This window comes from Oncorhynchus keta, chromosome 30, assembly GCF_023373465.1.
Source record: "Oncorhynchus keta strain PuntledgeMale-10-30-2019 chromosome 30, Oket_V2, whole genome shotgun sequence".
In the NCBI taxonomy this organism is placed as follows: domain Eukaryota; kingdom Metazoa; phylum Chordata; class Actinopteri; order Salmoniformes; family Salmonidae; genus Oncorhynchus; species Oncorhynchus keta.
The window spans coordinates 20,763,885-20,785,838 of NC_068450.1; the positions used below are offsets into that span (position 1 = coordinate 20,763,885).

At 43.0% G+C, this 21,954-nt stretch overlaps 1 protein-coding gene across 21 annotated transcripts in view; it reads right to left on the reverse strand.

Annotated features, from left to right (window-relative positions):
• The window catches only part of mbnl3 (muscleblind-like splicing regulator 3), a 97,394-nt gene that overhangs the window by 27,574 nt on the left and 47,866 nt on the right, over positions 1 to 21,954 (reverse strand). For 10 of the 21 annotated variants that reach the window (XR_008086486.1, XR_008086485.1, XM_052486903.1 and 7 more), the window contains 4 exons: positions 12,708 to 12,893; positions 9,091 to 9,303; positions 8,708 to 8,941; positions 4,446 to 4,596 (listed from right to left, as the gene is read on the reverse strand). Coding sequence is in view for 19 of the 21 variants with exons in the window: in XM_052486903.1 (XP_052342863.1) it covers positions 4,446 to 4,596; positions 8,708 to 8,941; positions 9,091 to 9,303; positions 12,708 to 12,893 (784 nt within the window). In the remaining 2 variants the exon portion in view is untranslated. Of the gene's footprint in view, positions 1 to 4,445; positions 4,597 to 8,707; positions 8,942 to 9,090; positions 9,304 to 10,046; positions 10,056 to 10,092; positions 10,102 to 10,322; positions 10,332 to 10,549; positions 10,559 to 10,733; positions 10,743 to 10,825; positions 10,835 to 11,281; positions 11,291 to 11,971; positions 11,981 to 12,017; positions 12,027 to 12,523; positions 12,533 to 12,569; positions 12,579 to 12,707; positions 12,894 to 21,954 lie in introns of those variants that run through there. The other 11 variants (XM_052486916.1, XM_052486915.1, XM_052486914.1 and 8 more) reach the window with 11 other exon arrangements.

Consider the following 21,954-nt stretch of genomic DNA (forward strand, 5'->3'; position numbering starts at 1 on the left):
ATACCAGACAGAAGGACAGAGTACACCCAATAAGCCCTATCCCAGACAGAAGGACAGAGTACACCCAATAAGCTCTATCCCAGACAGAAGGACAGAGTACACCCAATAAGAATTATACCAGACAGAAGGACAGAGTACACCCAATAAGCTCTATCCCTGACAGAAGGACAGGGTACCCCCAATAAGAATTATCCCAGACAGAAGGACAGAGTACACCCAATAAGCTCTATCCCAGACAGAAGAACAGAGTACACCCAATAAGCTCTATTCCAGACAGAATGACAGAGTACACCCAATAAGCTCTATCCCAGACAGAAGGACAGAGTACACCCAATAAGCTCTATCCCAGACAGAAGGACAGAGTACACCCAATAAGCTCTATCCCAGACAGAAGGACAGAGTACACCCAATAAGCTCTATCCCAGACAGAAGGACAGAGTACACCCAATAAGAATTATCCCAGACAGAAGGACAGAGTACACCCAATAAGCTCTATCCCAGACAGAAGAACAGAGTACACCCAATAAGCTCTATTCCAGACAGAATGACAGAGTACACCCAATAAGCTCTATCCCAGACAGAAGGACAGAGTACACCCAATAAGCTCTATCCCAGACAGAAGGACAGAGTACACCCAATAAGCTCTATTCCAGACAGAAGGACAGAGTACACCCAATAAGCTCTATCCCAGACAGAACGACAGAGTACACCCAATAAGCTCTATCCAAGACAGAACGACAGAGTACACCCAATAAGCTCTATCCCAGACAGAAGGACAGAGTACACCCAATAAGCTCTATCCCAGACAGAACGACAGAGTACACCCAATAAGCTCTATCCCAGACAGAAGAACAGAGTACACCCAATAAGCTCTATTCCAGACAGAATGACAGAGTACACCCAATAAGCTCTATCCCAGACAGAAGGACAGAGTACACCCAATAAGCTCTATCCCAGACAGAAGGACAGAGTACACCCAATAAGCTCTATTCCAGACAGAAGGACAGAGTACACCCAATAAGCTCTATCCCAGACAGAACGACAGAGTACACCCAATAAGCTCTATCCAAGACAGAACGACAGAGTACACCCAATAAGCTCTATCCCAGACAGAAGGACAGAGTACACCCAATAAGCTCTATCCCAGACAGAACGACAGAGTACACCCAATAAGCTCTATCCCAGACAGAAGGACAGAGTACACCCAGAGCTCTATCCCAGACAGAAGGACAGAGTACACCCAATAAGCTCTATTCCAGACAGAAGGACAGAGTACACCCAATAAGCTCTATCCCAGACAGAAGACAGAGTACACCCAATAAGAATTATCCCAGACAGAAGGACAGAGTACACCCAATAAGCTCTATTCCAGACAGAATGACAGAGTACACCCAATAAGCTCTATCCCAGACAGAAGGACAGAGTACACCCAATAAGCTCTATCCCAGACAGAAGGACAGAGTACACCCAATAAGCTCTATTCCAGACAGAAGGACAGAGTACACCCAATAAGCTCTATCCCAGACAGAACGACAGAGTACACCCAATAAGCTCTATCCAAGACAGAACGACAGAGTACACCCAATAAGCTCTATCCCAGACAGAAGGACAGAGTACACCCAATAAGCTCTATCCCAGACAGAACGACAGAGTACACCCAATAAGCTCTATCCCAGACAGAAGGACAGAGTACACCCAATAAGCTCTATCCCAGACAGAAGGACAGAGTACACCCAATAAGCTCTATTCCAGACAGAAGGACAGAGTACACCCAATAAGCTCTATCCCAGACAGAAGGACAGAGTACACCCAATAAGCTCTATTCCAGACAGAAGGACAGAGTACACCCAATAAACTCTATCCCAGACAGAACGACAGAGTACACCCAATAAGAATTATCCCAGACAGAAGGACAGAGTACACCCAATAAGAATTATCCCAGACAGAAGGACAGAGTACACCCAATAAACTCTATCCCAGACAGAAGGACAGAGTACACCCAATAAGAATTATCCCAGACAGAAGGACAGAGTACACCCAATAAACTCTATCCCAGACAGAACGACAGAGTACACCCAATAAGAATTATCCCAGACAGAAGGACAGAGTACACCCAATAAGCTTATCCCAGACAGAAGGACAGAGTACACCCAATAAGAATTATCCCAGACAGAAGGACAGAGTACACCCAATAAGAATTATCCCAGACAGAAGGACAGAGTACACCCAATAAGCTTATCCCAGACAGAAGGACAGAGTACACCCAATAAGAATTATCCCAGACAGAAGGACAGAGTACACCCAATAAACTCTATCCCAGACAGAACGACAGAGTACACCCAATAAGAATTATCCCAGACAGAAGGACAGAGTACACCCAATAAACTCTATCCCAGACAGAACGACAGAGTACACCCAATAAGAATTATCCCAGACAGAAGGACAGAGTACACCCAATAAGCTTATCCCAGACAGAAGGACAGAGTACACCCAATAAACTCTATCCCAGACAGAACGACAGAGTACACCCAATAAGAATTATCCCAGACAGAAGGACAGAGTACACCCAATAAACTCTATCCCAGACAGAACGACAGAGTACACCCAATAAGAATTATCCCAGACAGAAGGACAGAGTACACCCAATAAGCTCTATCCCTGACAGAAGGACAGAGTACACCCAATAAGCTCTATCCCTGACAGAAGGACAGAGTACACCCAATAAGCTCTATCCCAGACAGAAGGACAGAGTACACCCAATAAGCTCTATCCCAGACAGAAGGACAGAGTACACCCAATAAGCTCTATTCCAGACAGAAGGACAGAGTACACCCAATAAGCTCTATCCCAGACAGAAGGACAGAGTACACCCAATAAGCTCTATCCCAGACAGAAGGACAGAGTACACCCAATAAGCTCTATCCCAGACAGAACGACAGATTACACCCAATAAGCTCTATCCCAGACAGAACGTCAGAGTACACCCAATAAGCTCTATCCCAGACAGAAGGACAGAGTACACCCAATAAGAATTATTCCAGACAGAAGGACAGAGTACACCCAATAAGCTCTATCCCAGACAGAAGAACAGAGTACACCCAATAAGCTCTATTCCAGACAGAACGATAGAGTACACCCAATAAGCTCTATCCCAGACAGAAGAACAGAGTACACCCAATAAGCTCTATTCCAGACAGAACGATAGAGTACACCCAAGCTCTAAGACTCTATAAGCCTATTCCAGACAGAAGGACAGAGTACACCCAATAAGCTCTATCCCAGACAGAAGGACAGAGTACACCCAATAAGCTCTATCCCAGACAGAAGGACAGAGTACACCCAATAAGCTCTATCCCAGACAGAAGGACAGAGTACACCCAATAAGAATTATACCAGACAGAAGGACAGAGTACACCCAATAAGCTCTATCCCAGACAGAAGGACAGAGTACACCCAATAAGAATTATACCAGACAGAAGGACAGTACACCCAATAAGAATTATACCAGACAGAAGGACAGAGTACACCCAATAAGCTCTATCCCAGACAGAAGGACAGAGTACACCCAATAAGAATTATACCAGACAGAAGGACAGAGTACACCCAATAAGCTCTATCCCAGACAGAAGGACAGAGTACACCCAATAAGAATTATACCAGACAGAACGACAGAGTTATATCCCAGACAGAAGGAAGTACACCCAATTATACCAGACAGAAGGACAAGGAATTATACCAGACAGAAGGACAGAGTACACCCAATAAGCTCTATCCCAGACAGAAGGACAGAGTACACCCAATAAGCTCTATCCCAGACAGGACATTGTATACACTCAGCACAGAGCGAGAGTTCCTCAATACTCACAAGGAACCCGCTTTCTTCTCTCATGTCCCTACAATATATTCTATACCATAACACATCCCCTCTATCAAATAGACATCCACTGGTATGTGTATCAGTACTCCTGAGTAATATGTTCATAGTAATATGTTGTAGTACTAATGTTTTGACATTCTGCTGTGTCCTTTCTTCTGTCTGTTTCCATGTGCAGTCCTTATTTAGACCGTTGGCAGTTAACTTGACCCCCAGATGACAGTACAGTGTGAAGCTGCCATGTCAGTCTGTCTGGCCTAGCTAGCCCTGAGTCAGTCTGTCTGGCCTAGCTAGCCCTGCGTTAGTCTGTCTGGCCTAGCTTGCCCTCCCCTGTGTCAGTCTGTCTGGCCTAGCTAGCCCTCCCCTGTGTCAGTCTGTCTGGCCTTGCATGCCCCCCCCCCGTGTCAGTCTGTCTGGCCTAGCTAGCCCTCCCCAGTACACTTAGTTCACCTATCTAAATCAGACTCAGGATAGATAAGTTCGCCCAACTTAATTTAATTAATAATTCAGTCTACTTACTTTTTAAAAGGAATGCCAAATGATTCTATTTGACAGAGTAGACTAGACTCACCAGGGTGGATAAAGGCTGGCTGCTGCAGCTGCATGTTAGCCAGGGCCTGCTGATAGTGGAACATGCTGGGGTGGAATACAGCACCACCCCCGTTACTCTTCTCTAAGGTGGGCCTCTTTGGTAGCTGTTGCATTGCCCCATGGGGCAGGGCCTGGGGAAGTAGAAAAGGGGAGAGAGAGAGAGAGAGAGAGAGAGAGAGAGAGAGAGAGAGAGAGAGAGAGAGAGAGAGAGAGTGTCAGCATTTGGGCTCAGAAATTGTGCAAGTACAATGCATCTACAGTTGAAGCCGGAAGTTTACATACACTTAGGTTGGAGTCATTAAAACTTGTTTTTCAACCACTCTACACATTTCTTGTTAACAAACTATAGTTTTGGCAAGTCTGTTAGGACATCTACTTGCATGACAAGTATTTTTACCAACAATTGTTTACAGACAGATTATTTCACTTATAATTCACTGTATCACAATTCCAGTGGGTCAGAAGTTTACATACACTAAGTTGACTGTGCCTTAAACAACTTGGACAATTCCAGAAAATGATGTCATGGCTTTAGAAGCTTCCGATAGGCTAATTGACATAATTTGAGTCAATTGGAAGTATATCTTTGGAGGGAGTTGAAAGTCCGTGTTGCCCAGCAACAGCCCCAAAACATCACTGCTCTAGAGGAGATCTGCATGGAGGAATGGGCCAAAATAACACCAACCGTGTGTGAAAACCTTGTGAAGACTTACAGAAAACGTTTGACCTCTGTCATATACCCTTTGTTGGCAATGACAAAGTATTGAGATAAACTTTTGTTATTGACCAAATACTTATTTTCCACCATAATTTGCAAATAAATTCATTAAAAATCCTACAATGAGACTTTATGGATTCTTTTCTTATTTTGTCTGTCATAGTTGAAGTGTACCTATGATGAAAATTACAGGCCTCTCTCATCTTTTTTAGTGGGAGAACTTGCACAATTGGTGGCTGACTAAATACTTTTTTGCCCCACTGTATATCCATAGTAAAACGAGTCCTACATCGACATAACCTGAAAGGCCACTCAGCAAGGAAGAAGCCACTGCTCCAAAACCGCCATAAAAAAAGCCAGACTGCGGTTTGCAACTGCATATGGGGACAAAGATTGTACTTTTTGTAGAAATGTCCTCTGGTCTAATGAAACAAAAATAGAACTGTTTGGCCATAATGACCATCGTTATGTTTGGTAGAAAAAGGGGGAGGCTTGCCGAAGAACACCATCCCAACCGTGAAGCAACATCATGTTGTGGGGGTGCTTTGCTGCAGGAGGGACTGGTGCACTTCACAAAATAAATGGCATCATGAGGGGGGAAATGATGTGGATATATTGAAGCAACATCTCAAACATCAGTCGGGAAGTTAAAGCTTGGTCCCAAATGTGTCTTCCAAATGGACAATGACCCCAAGCATACTTCCAAAGTTGTGGCAAAATGGCTTAAGGACAACAAAGTCGAGGTATTGGAGTGGCCATTACAAAGCCCTGACCTCAATTCTATTGACAATTTGTGGGCAGAACTGAAAATGTGTGTGCGAGCAAGGAGGCCTATAAACCTGACTCAATTACACCTGCTCTGTCAGGGGGAATGGGCCAAAATTCACCCAACTTATTGTGGGAAGCTTGTAGAAGGCTACCCGGAACGTTTGACCCAAGTTAAACAATTTAAAGGCAATGCTACCAAATACTGAGTGTATGTAAACGTCTGACCCACTGGGAATGTGATGAAAGAAATAAAAGCTGAAATAAATTATTCTCTCTACTATTATTCTGACATTTCACATTCTTAAAATAAAGTGGTGATCCTTACAGACCTAAGACAGGGAATTTGTACTAGGATTAAATGTCAGAAATTGTGAAAAACTGAGTTTAAATGTATTTGGCTAAGCTGTATGTAAACTTCCGACTTCAACTGCATGTACTTTGAATTACATAAAAACCTTTCGTGTCAAACTACTCTGAAAGAGCCTACTACCCTAACATGAAACCCATTCTGAGGCTTGAACAGCATCACTGCCCTTGCTGGTAGTTCCCCACCTATAGAGGATGCTACTGTATCAGAAATCCCTCAGACCAACCATAGCAAAACAGGGCTGTCAGTCTAGAATCAATTTTCTGATGGAAAATGTGACGCACCATCGGACAGAAATGGAAGAAACGCTTACACACATGAAAGTGAAATCAGAAAAGATAGTAATAAAAAGGTAAAAATACCACAGGCCGGGGGCGGGGTTAGCACAACAAGCAGTGAGCACACGATGACAGCCAACCAATGAGGATCAAGCAAATGACACAGACAGTAAACCAGTGGAAATTGGGGGTGAGGTCAGAGAGAGAGAGAGAGAGAGAGAGAGAGAGAGAGAGAGAGAGAGAGAGAGAGAGAGAGAGAGAGAGAGAGAGAGAGAGAGAGAGAGAGGTGTGGTGCATGATGCATAATGGGAATAGATGAAGGTGAAGTTGAAGGAAACAACGCACAGAGAAGCAAAAACATGAAGGATTACAAAGGAGAATGATGATATAACCTGACGGGAGTAAAGCCTGACAACAATCAACCCCTAGAAGCAGACCAGAGGACCAACAAATGCAGATGAACAAGAAAAAATGCCCAAAATGCTTTAAAAAATCTGTATTTCCCTTCCCTCTCCACATCTTTCTTTGTCTCACTCCCTCCCACTCTCTCTCTCTCTCTATTGTGTTTTTATACACCTGCAATGCAGACAGTCTGATTGCTATTGCTCATCCTGTCAGATTGAACTCCTGTTGCCTCCTTATATGACAGAAGATACATAGGCCCAGAGGGTTCTGGTCAAAAGTAGTGCACTATATAGGAAATAGGGTGCCATTTGGGATGCTGCCCCAGCCTCAAACACAAGCCAGCCTCCAGCAAAAAACACTTCTCACACACTATACAGCAAGAAAAGACATACTTTCATCTCTGGTGGGTAATGTGCTAGTGGTGTGCTGTCCTTATCCTGCTTAGCAACAGTAAATAAATACCCAACTGCAGAACATTTTAAACACGTGAAATATAAACTCAGTCTCTGCAGATTACAAAGAACCAATGCAGACCAAAGATGCGTCTGAAATTCAAATAAAATTAAATCAAACTTTATTTGTAACATGCGCCGAATACAACAAGTGTAGACCTTACCGTGGAATGCTTACTTACATGCCCTTAACCAACAGTGCAGTTCAAGAAATAGTTAAGAAAATATTTACCAAATAAACTAAAGTAAAGAATTATTTAAAAAAGTAACACAAAAAAAATAACAATAACGAGGCTATATACAGAGGTTACAGGTACTGAGTCAATGTGTGGGTAGAAGGTTAGTCGAGGTACATGTAGGTAGGGGTGAAGTGACTACGCATAGATAATAAACAGCGAGGGGGGGTCAATGTAAATAGTCTGGTGGCCATTTGATGAATTGTTCAGCAGTCTTATGGCTTGGGGGTAGAAGCTGTTAAGGAGCCTAGACTTGGCGCTCTGGTACTATGACTTGGGTGACTGGAGTTTTGACCATTTTTGTGGCTTTCCTCTGACACTGTCTAGTATACAGGTTCTGGATGGCAGGAACCTTGGCCTCAGTGATGGGGGGTGTTGTCATGCCCTCTTCACGACTGTCTTGATGTGTTTGGACCATGATAGTTTGTTGGTGATGTGGACACCAGGGAACTTGAAACTCTTGACCCGCTCCACTCCAAGCACTTCATGGCTACCGACGTGAGTGCTACATGGCGGTAATCATTTAGGCAGGTTACCTTCGCTTCCTTGAGCACAGGGACAATGTAAGTATTACAGACACGGTCAGGGAGAGATTGAAAACGTCAGCGAAGACACTTGCCAGTTGGTGCGCGCATGCTTTGAGTACATGCCCTGGTGATCCTTCTGGCCTAGCGGCATTGTGAATGTTAACCTGTTTGAAGGTCTTTCTTACATCGGCTACCGAGAGCATTATCACATAGTCGTCCGGAACAGCTGGTGCTCTCATGCATGCTTCAGTATTGCTTGCCTTTAGCTAGCGCTGCCTATTTAAAAATAAGATGGAGAACAAGATATAGGACAAAAAATACCAGAGTTTTGGCTCAGGTACAGCCGACTAGCAGTAGCTTACGCTACATCCACCCCCCCCTCCCAAAAAAACACTTAAATTCAAAGTATTGATATAATATTGACCAAAATAATATTGCGATATGCAACTGTATCAATATTTAACCCATCAGTAGTGTTTACCATGACTCACCATGGCGTTGGCGGTTTGGCTGGCCTGGTGCTGGGCGGCCTTAATTCTTGCCTGCAGGTGGGCAGGGGGGTGGAAGTACTTGCATTTGTCCCTGGAGCAGCGGCCCTTGATGTAGTCCATACAGACGATGACTGAGTTTTCACTGCCGTCCACCATGGCTGCCTCCATAGGGTGGGCATAGCGGCAGTCGCCCTCGCCCCGCGTGCAGTTACCCCTCTGGAACTCACGACATACCTGGGTGGTGTTAGGGTTGGGGGGGGGGGTGGCACAGTCAGAGAAGGAGTTCGGCTCACAGGACAAGAATGATTCTATTATTTTCTATCATTCTATTTCTCTGCTACAGACTGGGCTACTGCAAAGACATAAACACACACAACACATACCTCCAGCTTGTCTGTCCGCATGTGTTTCTGCTGGGAGCTGCTGTTGCCCATGACCTGGAGGCCGGTGGGGCTCCCTGGGACCAGCAGGGGGGCCTGGTGTAGCAGCTCAGGCATCAGGCCCATCCCTGGACCCATGTGGCTCAGATACGGGCTGAACGCCATACTGGGACTGGTGGCCAGGGACGACATACTGGGAGTCATAGGGAAAGTAGTCTGAGCGAGAAGGAGAGGTGGAGAGAGGGAGGAAATGAGGGGAGATCAGACAGAGAAACAGCCTGTGAACAGCCATGGTTCAAACTGTAGATAAATGGAGAAATATAACTGTGTAAATCGAATGTGTTGACTAAATAATGAGGATGGTTTGGTGTAGGCTACATACTATGGACTATACACGAAGTACTCACTGTGCAGTGTGGGCTACATACTATGGACTATACATGAAGTACTCACTGTGCAGTGTGGGCTACATACTATGGACTATACATGAAGTACTCACTGTGCAGTGTGGGCTACATACTATGGACTATACATGAAGTACTCACTGTGCAGTGTGGGCTACATACTATGGACTATACACGAAGTACTCACTGTGCAGTGTGGGCTACATACTATGGACTATACATGAAGTACTCACTGTGCAGTGTGGGCTACATACTATGGACTATACATGAAGTACTCACTGTGCAGTGTGGGCTACATACTATGGACTATACATGAAGTACTCACTGTGCAGTGTGGGCTACATACTATGGACTATACATGAAGTACTCACTGTGCAGTGTGGGCTACATACTATGGACTATACATGAAGTACTCACTGTGCAGTGTGGGCTACATACTATGGACTATACATGAAGTACTCACTGTGCAGTGTGGGCTACATACTATGGACTATACATGAAGTACTCACTGTGCAGTGTGGGCTACATACTATGAACTATACATGAAGTACTCACTGTGTAGTGTGGGCTACATACTATGCACTATACATGAAGTACTCACTGTGTAGTGTGGGCTACATACTATGGACTATACATGAAGTACTCACTGTGCAGTGTGGGCTACATACTATGCACTATACATGAAGTACTCACTGTGCAGTGTGGGCTACATACTATGGACTATACACGAAGTACTCACTGTGCAGTGTGGGCTACATACTATGGACTATACATGAAGTACTCACTGTGCAGTGTGGGCTACATACTATGGACTATACATGAAGTACTCACTGTGTAGTGTGGGCTACATACTATGCACTATACATGAAGTACTCACTGTGCAGTGTGGGCTACATACTATGGACTATACATGAAGTACTCACTGTGCAGTGTGGGCTACATACTATGGACTATCGAAGTACTCACTGTGCAGTGTGGGCTACATACTATGGACTATACATGAAGTACTCACTGTGCAGTGTGGGCTACATACTATGGACTATACATGAAGTACTCACTGTGTAGTGTGGGCTACATACTATGGACTATACATGAAGTACTCACTGTGCAGTGTGGGCTACATACTATGGACTATACACGAAGTACTCACTGTGCAGTGTGGGCTACATACTATGGACTATACACGAAGTACTCACTGTGCAGTGTGGGCTACATACTATGGACTATACATGAAGTACTCACTGTGTAGTGTGGGCTACATACTATGGACTATACACGAAGTACTCACTGTGCAGTGTGGGCTACATACTATGGACTATACATGAAGTACTCACTGTGTAGTGTGGGCTACATACTATGGACTATACATGAAGTACTCACTGTGCAGTGTGGGCTACATACTATGGACTATACATGAAGTACTCACTGTGCAGTGTGGGCTACATACTATGGACTATACATGAAGTACTCACTGTGCAGTGTGGGCTACATACTATGGACTATACATGAAGTACTCACTGTGCAGTGTGGGCTACATACTATGGACTATACATGAAGTACTCACTTTGTTGTCTGGGCTACATACTATGGACTATACAAGAAGTAGTCACTTTGCAGTGTGGGCTACATACTATGGACTATACATGAAGTACTCACTGTGCAGTGTGGGCTACATACTATGGACTATACATGAAGTACTCACTGTGCAGTGTGGGCTACATACTATGGACTATGAAGTACTCACTGTGCAGTGTGGGCTACATACTATGGACTATACATGAAGTACTCACTGTGTAGTGTGGGCTACATACTATGGACTATACATGAAGTACTCACTGTGCAGTGTGGGCTACATACTATGGACTATACATGAAGTACTCACTGTGCAGTGTGGGCTACATACTATGGACTATACATGAAGTACTCACTTTGTTGTCTGGGCTACATACTATGGACTATACAAGAAGTAGTCACTTTGCAGTGTGGGCTACATACTATGGACTATACATGAAGTACTCACTTTGTTGTCTGGGCTACATACTATGGACTATACATGAAGTACACACTGTGCAGTGTGGGCAACATACTATGGACTATACATGAAGTACTCACTTTGTTGTCTGGGCTACATACTATGGACTATACATGAAGTACTCACTGTGCAGTGTGGGCAACATACTATGGACTATACATGAAGTACTCACTTTGTTGTCTGGGCTACATACTATGGACTATACATGAAGTACTCACTTTGCAGTGTGGGCTACATACTATGGACTATACATGAAGTACTCACTGTGCAGTGTGGGCAACATACTATGGACTATACATGAAGTACTCACTTTGTTGTCTGGGCTACATACTATGGACTATACATGAAGTACTCACTGTGCAGTGTGGGCAACATACTATGGACTATACATGAAGTACTCACTTTGTTGTCTGGGCTACATACTATGCACTATACATGAAGTAATCACTGTGTAGTGTGGGCTACATACTATGCACTATACATGAAGTACTCACTGTGTAGTGTGGGCTACATACTATGGACTATACATGAAGTACTCACTTTGCAGTGTGGGCTACATACTATGGACTATACATGAAGTACTCACTTTGTTGTCTGAGCTACATACTATGCACTATACATGAAGTACTCACTTTGCAGTGTGGGCTACATACTATGGACTATACATGAAGTACTCACTTTGTTGTCTGGGCTACATACTATGGACTATACATGAAGTACTCACTGTGCAGTGTGGGCTACATACTATGGACTATACATGAAGTACTCACTGTGCAGTGTGGGCTACATACTATGGACTATACATGAAGTACTCACTGTGCAGTGTGGGCTACATACTATGGACTATACATGAAGTACTCACTTTGTTGTCTGGGCAACATACTATGGACTATACATGAAGTACTCACTTTGTTGTCTGGGCTACATACTATGCACTATACATGAAGTACTCACTTTGTTGTCTGGGCTACATACTATGCACTATACATGAAGTACTCACTGTGTAGTGTGGGCTACATACTATGGACTATACATGAAGTACTCACTGTGTAGTGTGGGCTACATACTATGCACTATACATGAAGTACTCACTTTGTAGTGTGGGCTACATACTATGGACTATACATGAAGTACTCAATTTGCAGTGTGGGCAACATACTATGAACTATACATGAAGTACTCACTGTGTAGTGTGGGCTGTTCACTATGGGCTGCAACTGGGCTCCTGGCAGCATGAACTGCATCTGTTGGGCCAACATGGCCGCTGCTGTCTTCTGCTGGATCAGGTTGTTTCTCCCGTTGATCTCCAGCTGGGTCTTGAGGTGGGGAGGGGGGTGCAGGTACTTACAGTTGTCACGCGTGCAGCGTCCCTGGGGAGGGGGAGAGAAGAGAGAGCGGCTGAGTTGTGGTGCATCGTTGATGATGAATTGCGGCATCTCTTAGCTATTTAGATTTAGGAGAGATGAACCGGAGTGACAGGAAGATGAGAGTAATGTGATTGGGGGATCAATCACTCTGGGGTTCCCCTGGCAGGACAGCCATAAAGACAACAAGATGGAGACCTCCATGTCATTTAGGAGGAAAAGTTGTTCAAGCTCTATCACATGGGGTACATCCCAAATGCACCCTATTCTCTATATAGTGTACTACTTCTGACCAGGCCACATAGGGCTTGCAGTATACAGTATAAGTAATAGGGTGCCATTTGGGATACTCACCCTTGAAGTGAAGTGCATTACTTGAGGTGTAAATGCTCAAACATGGGATAAAGTAGAAATTCAGTAAAGCCCATTTTGAGATAGAAAATCCCTCACTGAATATCACACAGTAGATAGTGATATAGGCAGTGATAGTAAGTCATAAGAGACAGTATATGTAAGGTAATTAACACCAACATAGAACTCAATTTGGAGTGTTTTATTTTGTAATATATCCCAACTGGGAGTATCGAGGACATTGAGAGAAAAAAGTGCAGGGAATGAAATTACTGTTTAATTCTACCTCTTAATTGACATAGTACTATCTCTGAACCAAATTAAAATGTTAGTAACAATTACACTATGTACCCAGGTATTCAATGATTTTTTTTTAAATTGACAAATGAAGTGTTAATGAAATAGCGCCTGTTGTGTGTCTGCCAGGTTTCACTATTTTCACCTTTGCACAGTTATGTTCGTGGTACCATGCTGACAAAGGGTAAACTCAGGGGAATAGGGTGTCCTAATTGACGCCCTATTCCCTAAGTAGTGCACTACTTTTGACCAGAGCTTAATGCATACAATTTGGAACAGATCCAGGGTAAAGAAAACACATGCTGCAATCTCACCCTCGTCCTAAATCAGGCCAGACCTTATAGCCACATACCCAGTGCAAATGTCGGATCTTAACTTGATCCCTTTTTTGTCGCAGAGAATTTTCCTGCTGAGTCAGGAACATTAAGAACATACAGCTGGTGGGGTTATACACTCCATCGGCAGGACAGAACAGCAGCCTCTGGTAAGACACGGGGCGGGGGCCTATGTATATATGTGAACAACAGCTGGGGCACAATATCTTAGGAAGTCTCAAGGTTTTTCTCGCCTGAGGTAGAGTATCTCATGATAAGCTGTAGACCACACTATCTACCTAGAGAGTTTTCAACTGTATTTTTTTGTAATTGTCTACATACCACCACAGACCGATGCTGGCACTAAAACCGCGCTCAATGAGCTGTATACTGCCATAAGCAAACAGGAAAACGCTCATCCAGAGGTGGCGCTCCTAGTGGCCGGGGACTTTAATGCTGGGAAACTTAAATCAGTCTTACCTCATTTCTACCAGCATGTTAAATGTGCAAACAGAGGGGGAAAAAAAATCTAGACCACCTTTACTCCACATACAGAGAAGCATACAAAGCTCTCCCTCGCCCTCCATTTGGCAAATCTGACCATAATTCTATCCTCCTGATTCCTGCTTACAAGCCAAATTTGAAGCAGGAAGCACCAGTGACTCGGTCAATAAATTACTGGACTGCATTGGTAGCACAGCCTGGAATATGTTCCGGGATTCTTCCAATGACATTGAGGAGTACACCACATCAGTCAATGGATTTATCAATAAGTGCATCGAGGACGCCGTCCCCACAGTGACCGTACGTACATACCCTAACCAGAAGCCATGGATTACAGGCAACATTCGCACTGAGCTAAACGGTAGAGCTGCTGCATTCAAATAGATGGACTCTAACCCTTAAGCTTATAAGAAATCCTGCTATGCCCTCTACGACTAATCATCAAACAGGCAAAGCGTCAATACAGGATTAAGATTGATTCATACTACACCGGCTCCGAAGCTTGTCGGATGTGGCAGGGCTTGCAAACTATTACAGACTACAAAGGGAAGCACAGCCGAGAGCTGCCCAGTGACACAAGCCTACCAGACGAGCTAAATAACTTCTGTGTTCGCTTCGAGGCAAGTAACACTGAAACATGCATGAGAGCATCAGCTGATTCCGGACGACTGTGTGATCACGGCTGCTCTCCGCAGCCGATGTGAGTTAAGACCTTCAAACAGGTCAACATTCACAAGGCCGCAGGGCCAGACGGATTACCAGAACGTGTACTCCGAGCATGTGCTGACCAACTGCAAGTGTCTTCACTGACATTTTCAACCTGTCTATGACCGAGTCTGTAATATCAACATGTTTCAAGCAGACCACCATAGTCCCTGTGCCCAAGAACACTAAGGTGACCTGCCTAAATGACTACCGACCTGTAGCACTCACATCTGTAGACATGAAATGCTTTGAAAGGCTGGTCATGGCTCACATCAACACCATTATCCCAGAAACGCTAGACCCACTCCAATTTGCATACCGCACCAACAGATCCACAGATGATGCAATCTCTATTGCACTCCACACTGCCCTTTCACACCTGGACAAAAGGAACACCGATGTGAGAATGCTATTCATCAACTACAGCTCAGTGTCCAACACCATATTGCCCTCAAAGCTCATCACTAAGCTAAGGAACCTGGGACTAAACACCTCCCTCTGCAACTGGATCCTGGACTTCCTGACTGGCAGCCCCCAGGTGGTAAGGGTAGGTAACAACACATCTGCCACGCTGATCCTCAACGCGGAGACCCCTCAGGGGTGCATGCTCAGTCTCCTTCTGTACTCCCTGTTCACTCATGACTGCACGGCCATGCACAACTCCAACACCATCATTAAGTTTGCTGATGACACAAAAGTGCTAGGCCTGATCACCGACAAGTGGAGGAGGTCAGAGACCTGACCACGTGGTGCAAGGACAACAACCTATCCCTCAACCTGATCCAGACAAAGGAGATGATTGTGGACTACAGGAAAAGGAGGACCAAGCACGCCCCCATTCTCATCGACAGGACTGTAGTGGAGCAGGTTGAATGCCTTGGTGTCCACACCAACAAACTAACATGGTCCAAGCACACCAAGACAGTCGTGAAGAGGGCACGACAAAACCTATTTTCATTTTTTTATTTGATTTCTTACTTATCTATTCTTTACACTTATTTTTCTTGAAACTGCATTGTTGGTTAAGGGCTTGTAAGTAAGCATTTCACTGTTGTATTCGCGCATGTGAAAAATAAAATTTGATTTGATATGATTTGATGTTTCTGCATTTGAGCCTATCCAAAGAGGATTTAGTTGAGCTAAGACAGTTGTCTTTGATATGTAAATGCTCAGTGTATTCTTTTTACTTCTTGAAAATGATTAACTTGTGGGTCTAATGGGCTCCCATAGGGCAGTGCACAATTGGCCCGGCGTCATTGTAAATATGAAATTGTTCTTAACTGACTTGCCTAGTTAAATAAAAACAAATATTTTTTTAAAATGTAGGCTCATGCTGGTCACTAGATCGCCCAGCACTCATGGAGTGTGCTGCTTAGACCACTGCACTATGGCAATTCACAATGCTCTAGCAAGCACAGAGAAAACTATGAATTATGTAATAGGGTGATGATGTGGTAGGCACAGCTTGTCCCATGAATTAATCACAAAAATTGAGGATGAGATGATAACTGTGAAACAAACATTCTGGATAATATAGAGAATCTGGAACTATTTATTGATCAGCATTATGATATGCTTGAAAAAGAAACGGATACATCGAAGCAAACAACAAAATACCTTTCCTCGAGTTCTGGAGCGGGACGTTTTGGAGGGGGACGTTTTGGAGGGGACGTTTTTAGAACTGTCTCCAGAAGAGAGAGCATTGCTTACAAGCATGAGCAAGCAGTTTAAAAAAACCGGCTCTATTGCTGGGCCTACTGGGGGAGGTTGAGGCCTTAAAAACAGGAATGGATTACAGTAATAATATGATGGAAAAAAACGAGCGGAAAATAAGATATTGAAAACTACCCTGGACTCCCTAAAAGACACGACAGAGAGGCTACGGTATGATAATGAAAACCCAAATTACTTGATCTAAAGTATGATAAATAATATTGTTATAATGGGAATAGAGGAGGATGAAAACAAAAACTATCAGTCAACGGCGGAAAAAGTCAAGGTGTTCACGAAACGTAATCTCAAGATAATGGACGAACAGGTGGAAACAATTGATTTTCAAAGAGCTCACCGTTTTGGTGGCAGAGCAGAGGGAAGGCCCCGTCCGATCGTAGTTATGCTAACCCACTACAAAATGAAAATTGCCTTGTTACAACAGGGTAGGGAATTGAAGAACACCCCATTCTCTATTAATGACCAATTTACTCATGAAAAAGTGGAGAGACGATGTGCCCTGTACCCCCCTTTCAAAAGGCTCCGAGCAGAGTAGCAGAATGCTCGTCTAGTGGTCGATAAATGATGTGTAAATAATCAAATGTTCAAGGACTGGAAGATTACAACGTGGATGTGAGTGTAGCTATCTCTTGTTGAAGTGGTCCCGGTGTCACGCCCTGGTCTAAGTATTTTGTGTTTTTCTTCATGTATTGGGTCAGGCCAGGGTGTGGCATGGAGTTTTTGTATTGTGGTGTGTTTTGTCTTGGGGTTTTGGTGTGTATGTATTTGGGATTGTAGCTAGTGGGGTTATCTAGCAAAGTCTATGGCTGTCTGGAGTGGTTCTCAATCAGAGGCAGGTGCTTATCGTTGTCTGATTGGGAACCATATTTAGGCAGCCATATTGTTTGAGTTTGTCGTGGGTGATTGTCCTGAGTGTCTTGATGTCCTTGTGCTGTGTTAGTTGACACCAGTTTAGGCTGTTTTTGGTTTTCACTACGTTTATTGTTTTGTTGAGTTTGTGCTTATTCGTGTTTACGTTGTTTGATTAAACATGGATCGCAATCGACACGCTGCAGTTTGGTCCGACTCTCCTTCACCATATGAAAACCGTGACACCCGGTTACATATTTGCAGTACAAATATGGATTCATAGATTTTTTACACATTTTTTGTTGTTGTTGCATGAACAACTTTATTTTTGTTTTTATTCATGCATTAATGGAATCGTGGACTATGTGGACTTAGAATAAGGTTGGATTTATGGTAATGCAGAATGGGTATGATGATCCTTTTTCTATTAAGGCATTATGGAACTTTGGGCTATATGGACGTAATATCAGGTTTTGATTCAGGGGAAGGCGAGAATGTTGGCTGACCTGTTCTTTCTTTATGATTAATTTATGTATTTCATTTGAAGACTGTGCATTAGAAATACCAGGGTAGTTTCTTTTGTTGAATATGATATGTCGTAATTGTAGAAGTTGGGTGTATTATGACTTAAAAGCTGTTATATAAGTGTGGCCCTTGTTCGCCGATGTGAATCGGAATGATTAGCTCTAAAGATAAAACGTAATAAATATGAATAGATGTATTATATAGGATAAAGGATTATATAATTATAAACCTGCCCACGTTTTCTATTGGAAGAGGCCTATACAATCCTAAAATAATTGGCATTACCCTTTTACATTTAAAAAAATAAATCTTAATATAAAATGTAAATGATGATTATTCATCTGATACACACCGGCAAATGGATGGATTAGGTATTGTCAACAGGATTGTTGTCTCTAGTGTGTATGGGCTGGTTAACACTGGGATAAAGTGATTCAAGTTAACGGTAGAACTAATACAGTAATTGGCTTATGGAAGCACTTCTCTAAGCGAGAGAAAAGTATATTATGTATTTCAATATAAGCTCTTCATGCTGCCTTTTATATTCTTGTTCCTAATGATATAGACCTAGGTGTAAAACAGCCACGGTGATAGAGCAACAACCCTGGAATAAGGGTGGAGAGAGGGTGGCTTTTACAGGTTTACTTGCTCTGGATTGTCAGTACTGTTCTTGGCTGTTGTGCCGTGGCTGTGTCGGAAACGATTGTCAGTTGAACTTGAGTATGCCTTCCCATAAGGTAGTGCCTGGGGTTGGCTTGCGGTCGGCTCTGGCACAGCCATGGCACGATACAACAGGATATGATGTGATGCCTAAGACACATTATTACTTGAGGCCGTTAGAATCTATGTTCCTCTTTCCTTCTTCCTTTTTGTCAGAATACAACAGGATATAATGAGGACTATATGAAATATGTCTTGAATGTAATGGACATTTTTATGAACAAATGAATCCAATGAACTGAGCAGGCTGGGCTGACATGCTTACAGCCTTGCTAGGACTTTATAATATGAGCATGCATGTATAAGATTGTGTTGTTATTATTTATATTACCTATTATTGTTACTCTGTTACTTTTTTGTTACTTTTTTCCATGTGTAAAGGATCTCGTCCTCCTCTTCAGAGGAGGAGTAGCGAGAAGGATCGGAGGACCAATTTGCAGCGTGGTAAGTGTTCATGATGTAATATTTAACACTGAAATACAAAAATTAATCAAGTGAACGAACGAAAACCGAAACAGTCCTGTCTGGCGACACAAAGACAGAAAATATACACCCACGAAACACAGGTGGAAAAAGGCTACCTAAGTATGATTCTCAATCAGGGACAACTAACGACACCAGCCTCTGATTGAGAACCATACCAGGCTGAACACAGAAACCAACATAGAAAAACGAACAGACTGCCCACCCCAACTCACGCCCTAACCCACTAAAAAAAAGACAAAAACAAAAGGAACTAAGGTCAGAACGTGACACCATGTGATTTGGTTATTCGGAGGGAGGTTTTAGTGGGTGGAATATTAGGACAATTGGAGGTTTACAAAGTTTCAGCTACAGTATGCTCACCAGTGCAAATATTATGGTACAGCTACAGCTATACGGACACTTAATCATCATGGTGCTTTTTAATGGTAAGTTTACAAACATTGGTTGTTGTAAGTATAATTGAAACATGGGTATCATTATGGTAAGTGGGGAAATAAGTATAGCAAGTTATAATTGCAATATCTATTGCTTACAGGAAACTCATTCTACAAATCTAGATGAGGTTGGGTGGAAAAAGGACTGGGAGGGAGAAATATATTTTTGTCATGGGCAAAGAAACTCAAAAGGGGTGATTGTGCAAACTGTGCAAACAAATCAACAAGGAAGATGGATTATTTTAAATATATTATTGGACCAAAAACAGATCTGGCGATCTATACTTTTTCAAAAATATAATAATCTATTGAGCTCACAAGCAACCAAATCATCTATTATTACAGTGGGAGATTATAATACTGTTTAAAGAACCTCAGTGGATCGTAAAGGAAATCACTCTTACAAACTATCACCCTCTAACACTTAAGGAGATTACAAAGATCATGGATACATTAGAACTAGTGGATATATGGAGGGTGAAAACCCCTGACCTAGTGAGATGTATAGGGAGGAGGCTTCATCAAGCTAGCCGTCTTGATTACCTCCTCGTCTCATTCTTGCTGGCATCAAAAGTTTTAAAAAGTATTAATAGGAGACTGAATGTGATCGGACCACCATCTAATTAGCCTCCATATAACTCTTACAGAGTTTCTACGTGGACGGGGAAAGCCTATTGGATGATATTATTTTCTTAACTAAGACAAAATAATTCAGAATGGACTTAGGTACAGCACACCCCTTATTGTATGGGACACTTTCAAATGTACTTTTAGAGGCCATTCAATACAATACTCATCATTAAAACAAAAGCAGTCTAGGTCAAAGGGGATTAGACTAATAAAGGGAATAGAGGAAGTAACAGAGCAGGTAGATGGGAAAGGAAACTGTACTATAGAGGCACAAAATAGGTTAGAAGAAAAACAAAAAGAAGTGGAGGTACTTATTCAAGAACGATCAAGTGTAATGTTTTACAAAAATACAGCGAATTGGATGGAAAATGGGGAAAAATTTACATTTTTCTTGAATCTTCAACACAGAAATTCTACCAAAAAAAGAATTTACAGAAACTCGTCACAAATGATGGAGTTATTTTGATTCACCAAATATTATTTTGAAAGCAAGATATTTTAAGCATGTTTTCTTTTTTAATTTTAAATATATACCTTTATTTAACCAGGCAAGTCAGTTAAGAACAAATTCTTATTTTCAATGACGGCCTAGGAACAGTGGGTTGGTTAACTGCCTGTTCAGGGGCAGAACGACAGATTTGTACCTTGTCAGCTCGGGGGTTTGAACTCGCAACCTTCCGGTTACTAGTCCAACGCTCTAGTCCAACGCTCTAACCACTAGGCTACGCTGCCGCCCCAGCACTTGGCTGGTACTGTACATCTACCCCTACAAATATGTACATTTATTATAATCCACATAACAATTAACACGAGACTTGCTGTAGCCTGCTCGTACTGCATTGCATACAAACACTGCTTCCATCTGGTGGCGATTCTAAATATTTCTTCAGCTATTAAAATCCTCCTGCTGCAGGATTATTTTCCTCCTGCGACAAAGAGGTCAAATTAAGATCCTACATCTGGTATGTTTGCAGTCTACCAAGTAAGCAGCTTTTCAAAGGACAAACATCTCAAACCATGTGATTAATTGAGGGAGACATGCATGCACACCCACACCATGTTGTGTAGTAGAGAAGGAGAGCAGAGACCAGCAAAGCCACTATGTTACCTCATTAAAGGTAAAGCCCCGCCTTATCTCAGCTCACTGGTCACCATAGCAGCACCCACTCGTAGCACGCACTCCAGCAGGTATATCTCACTGGTCATCCCCAAAGCCAATTCCTCCTTTGGTCGTCTTTCCTTCCAGTTCTCTGCTGCCCATGACTGGAACAAATTGCAAAAATCTCTGAAGCTGGAGACTCACATCTCCCTCACTAGCTTTAAGCACCAGCTGTCAGAGAAGCTTACAGATCACTTCACCTGTACATAGCCCATCTGTAAACAGCCCATCTACCTACCTGCCTCATCCCCATACTGGTATTTATTTTGCTCCTTTGCACCCCAGTATCTCTACCTGCACATTCATCTTCTGCCGATCTACCATTCCAGTGTTTAATTGCTATATTGTAATTACTTCACCAC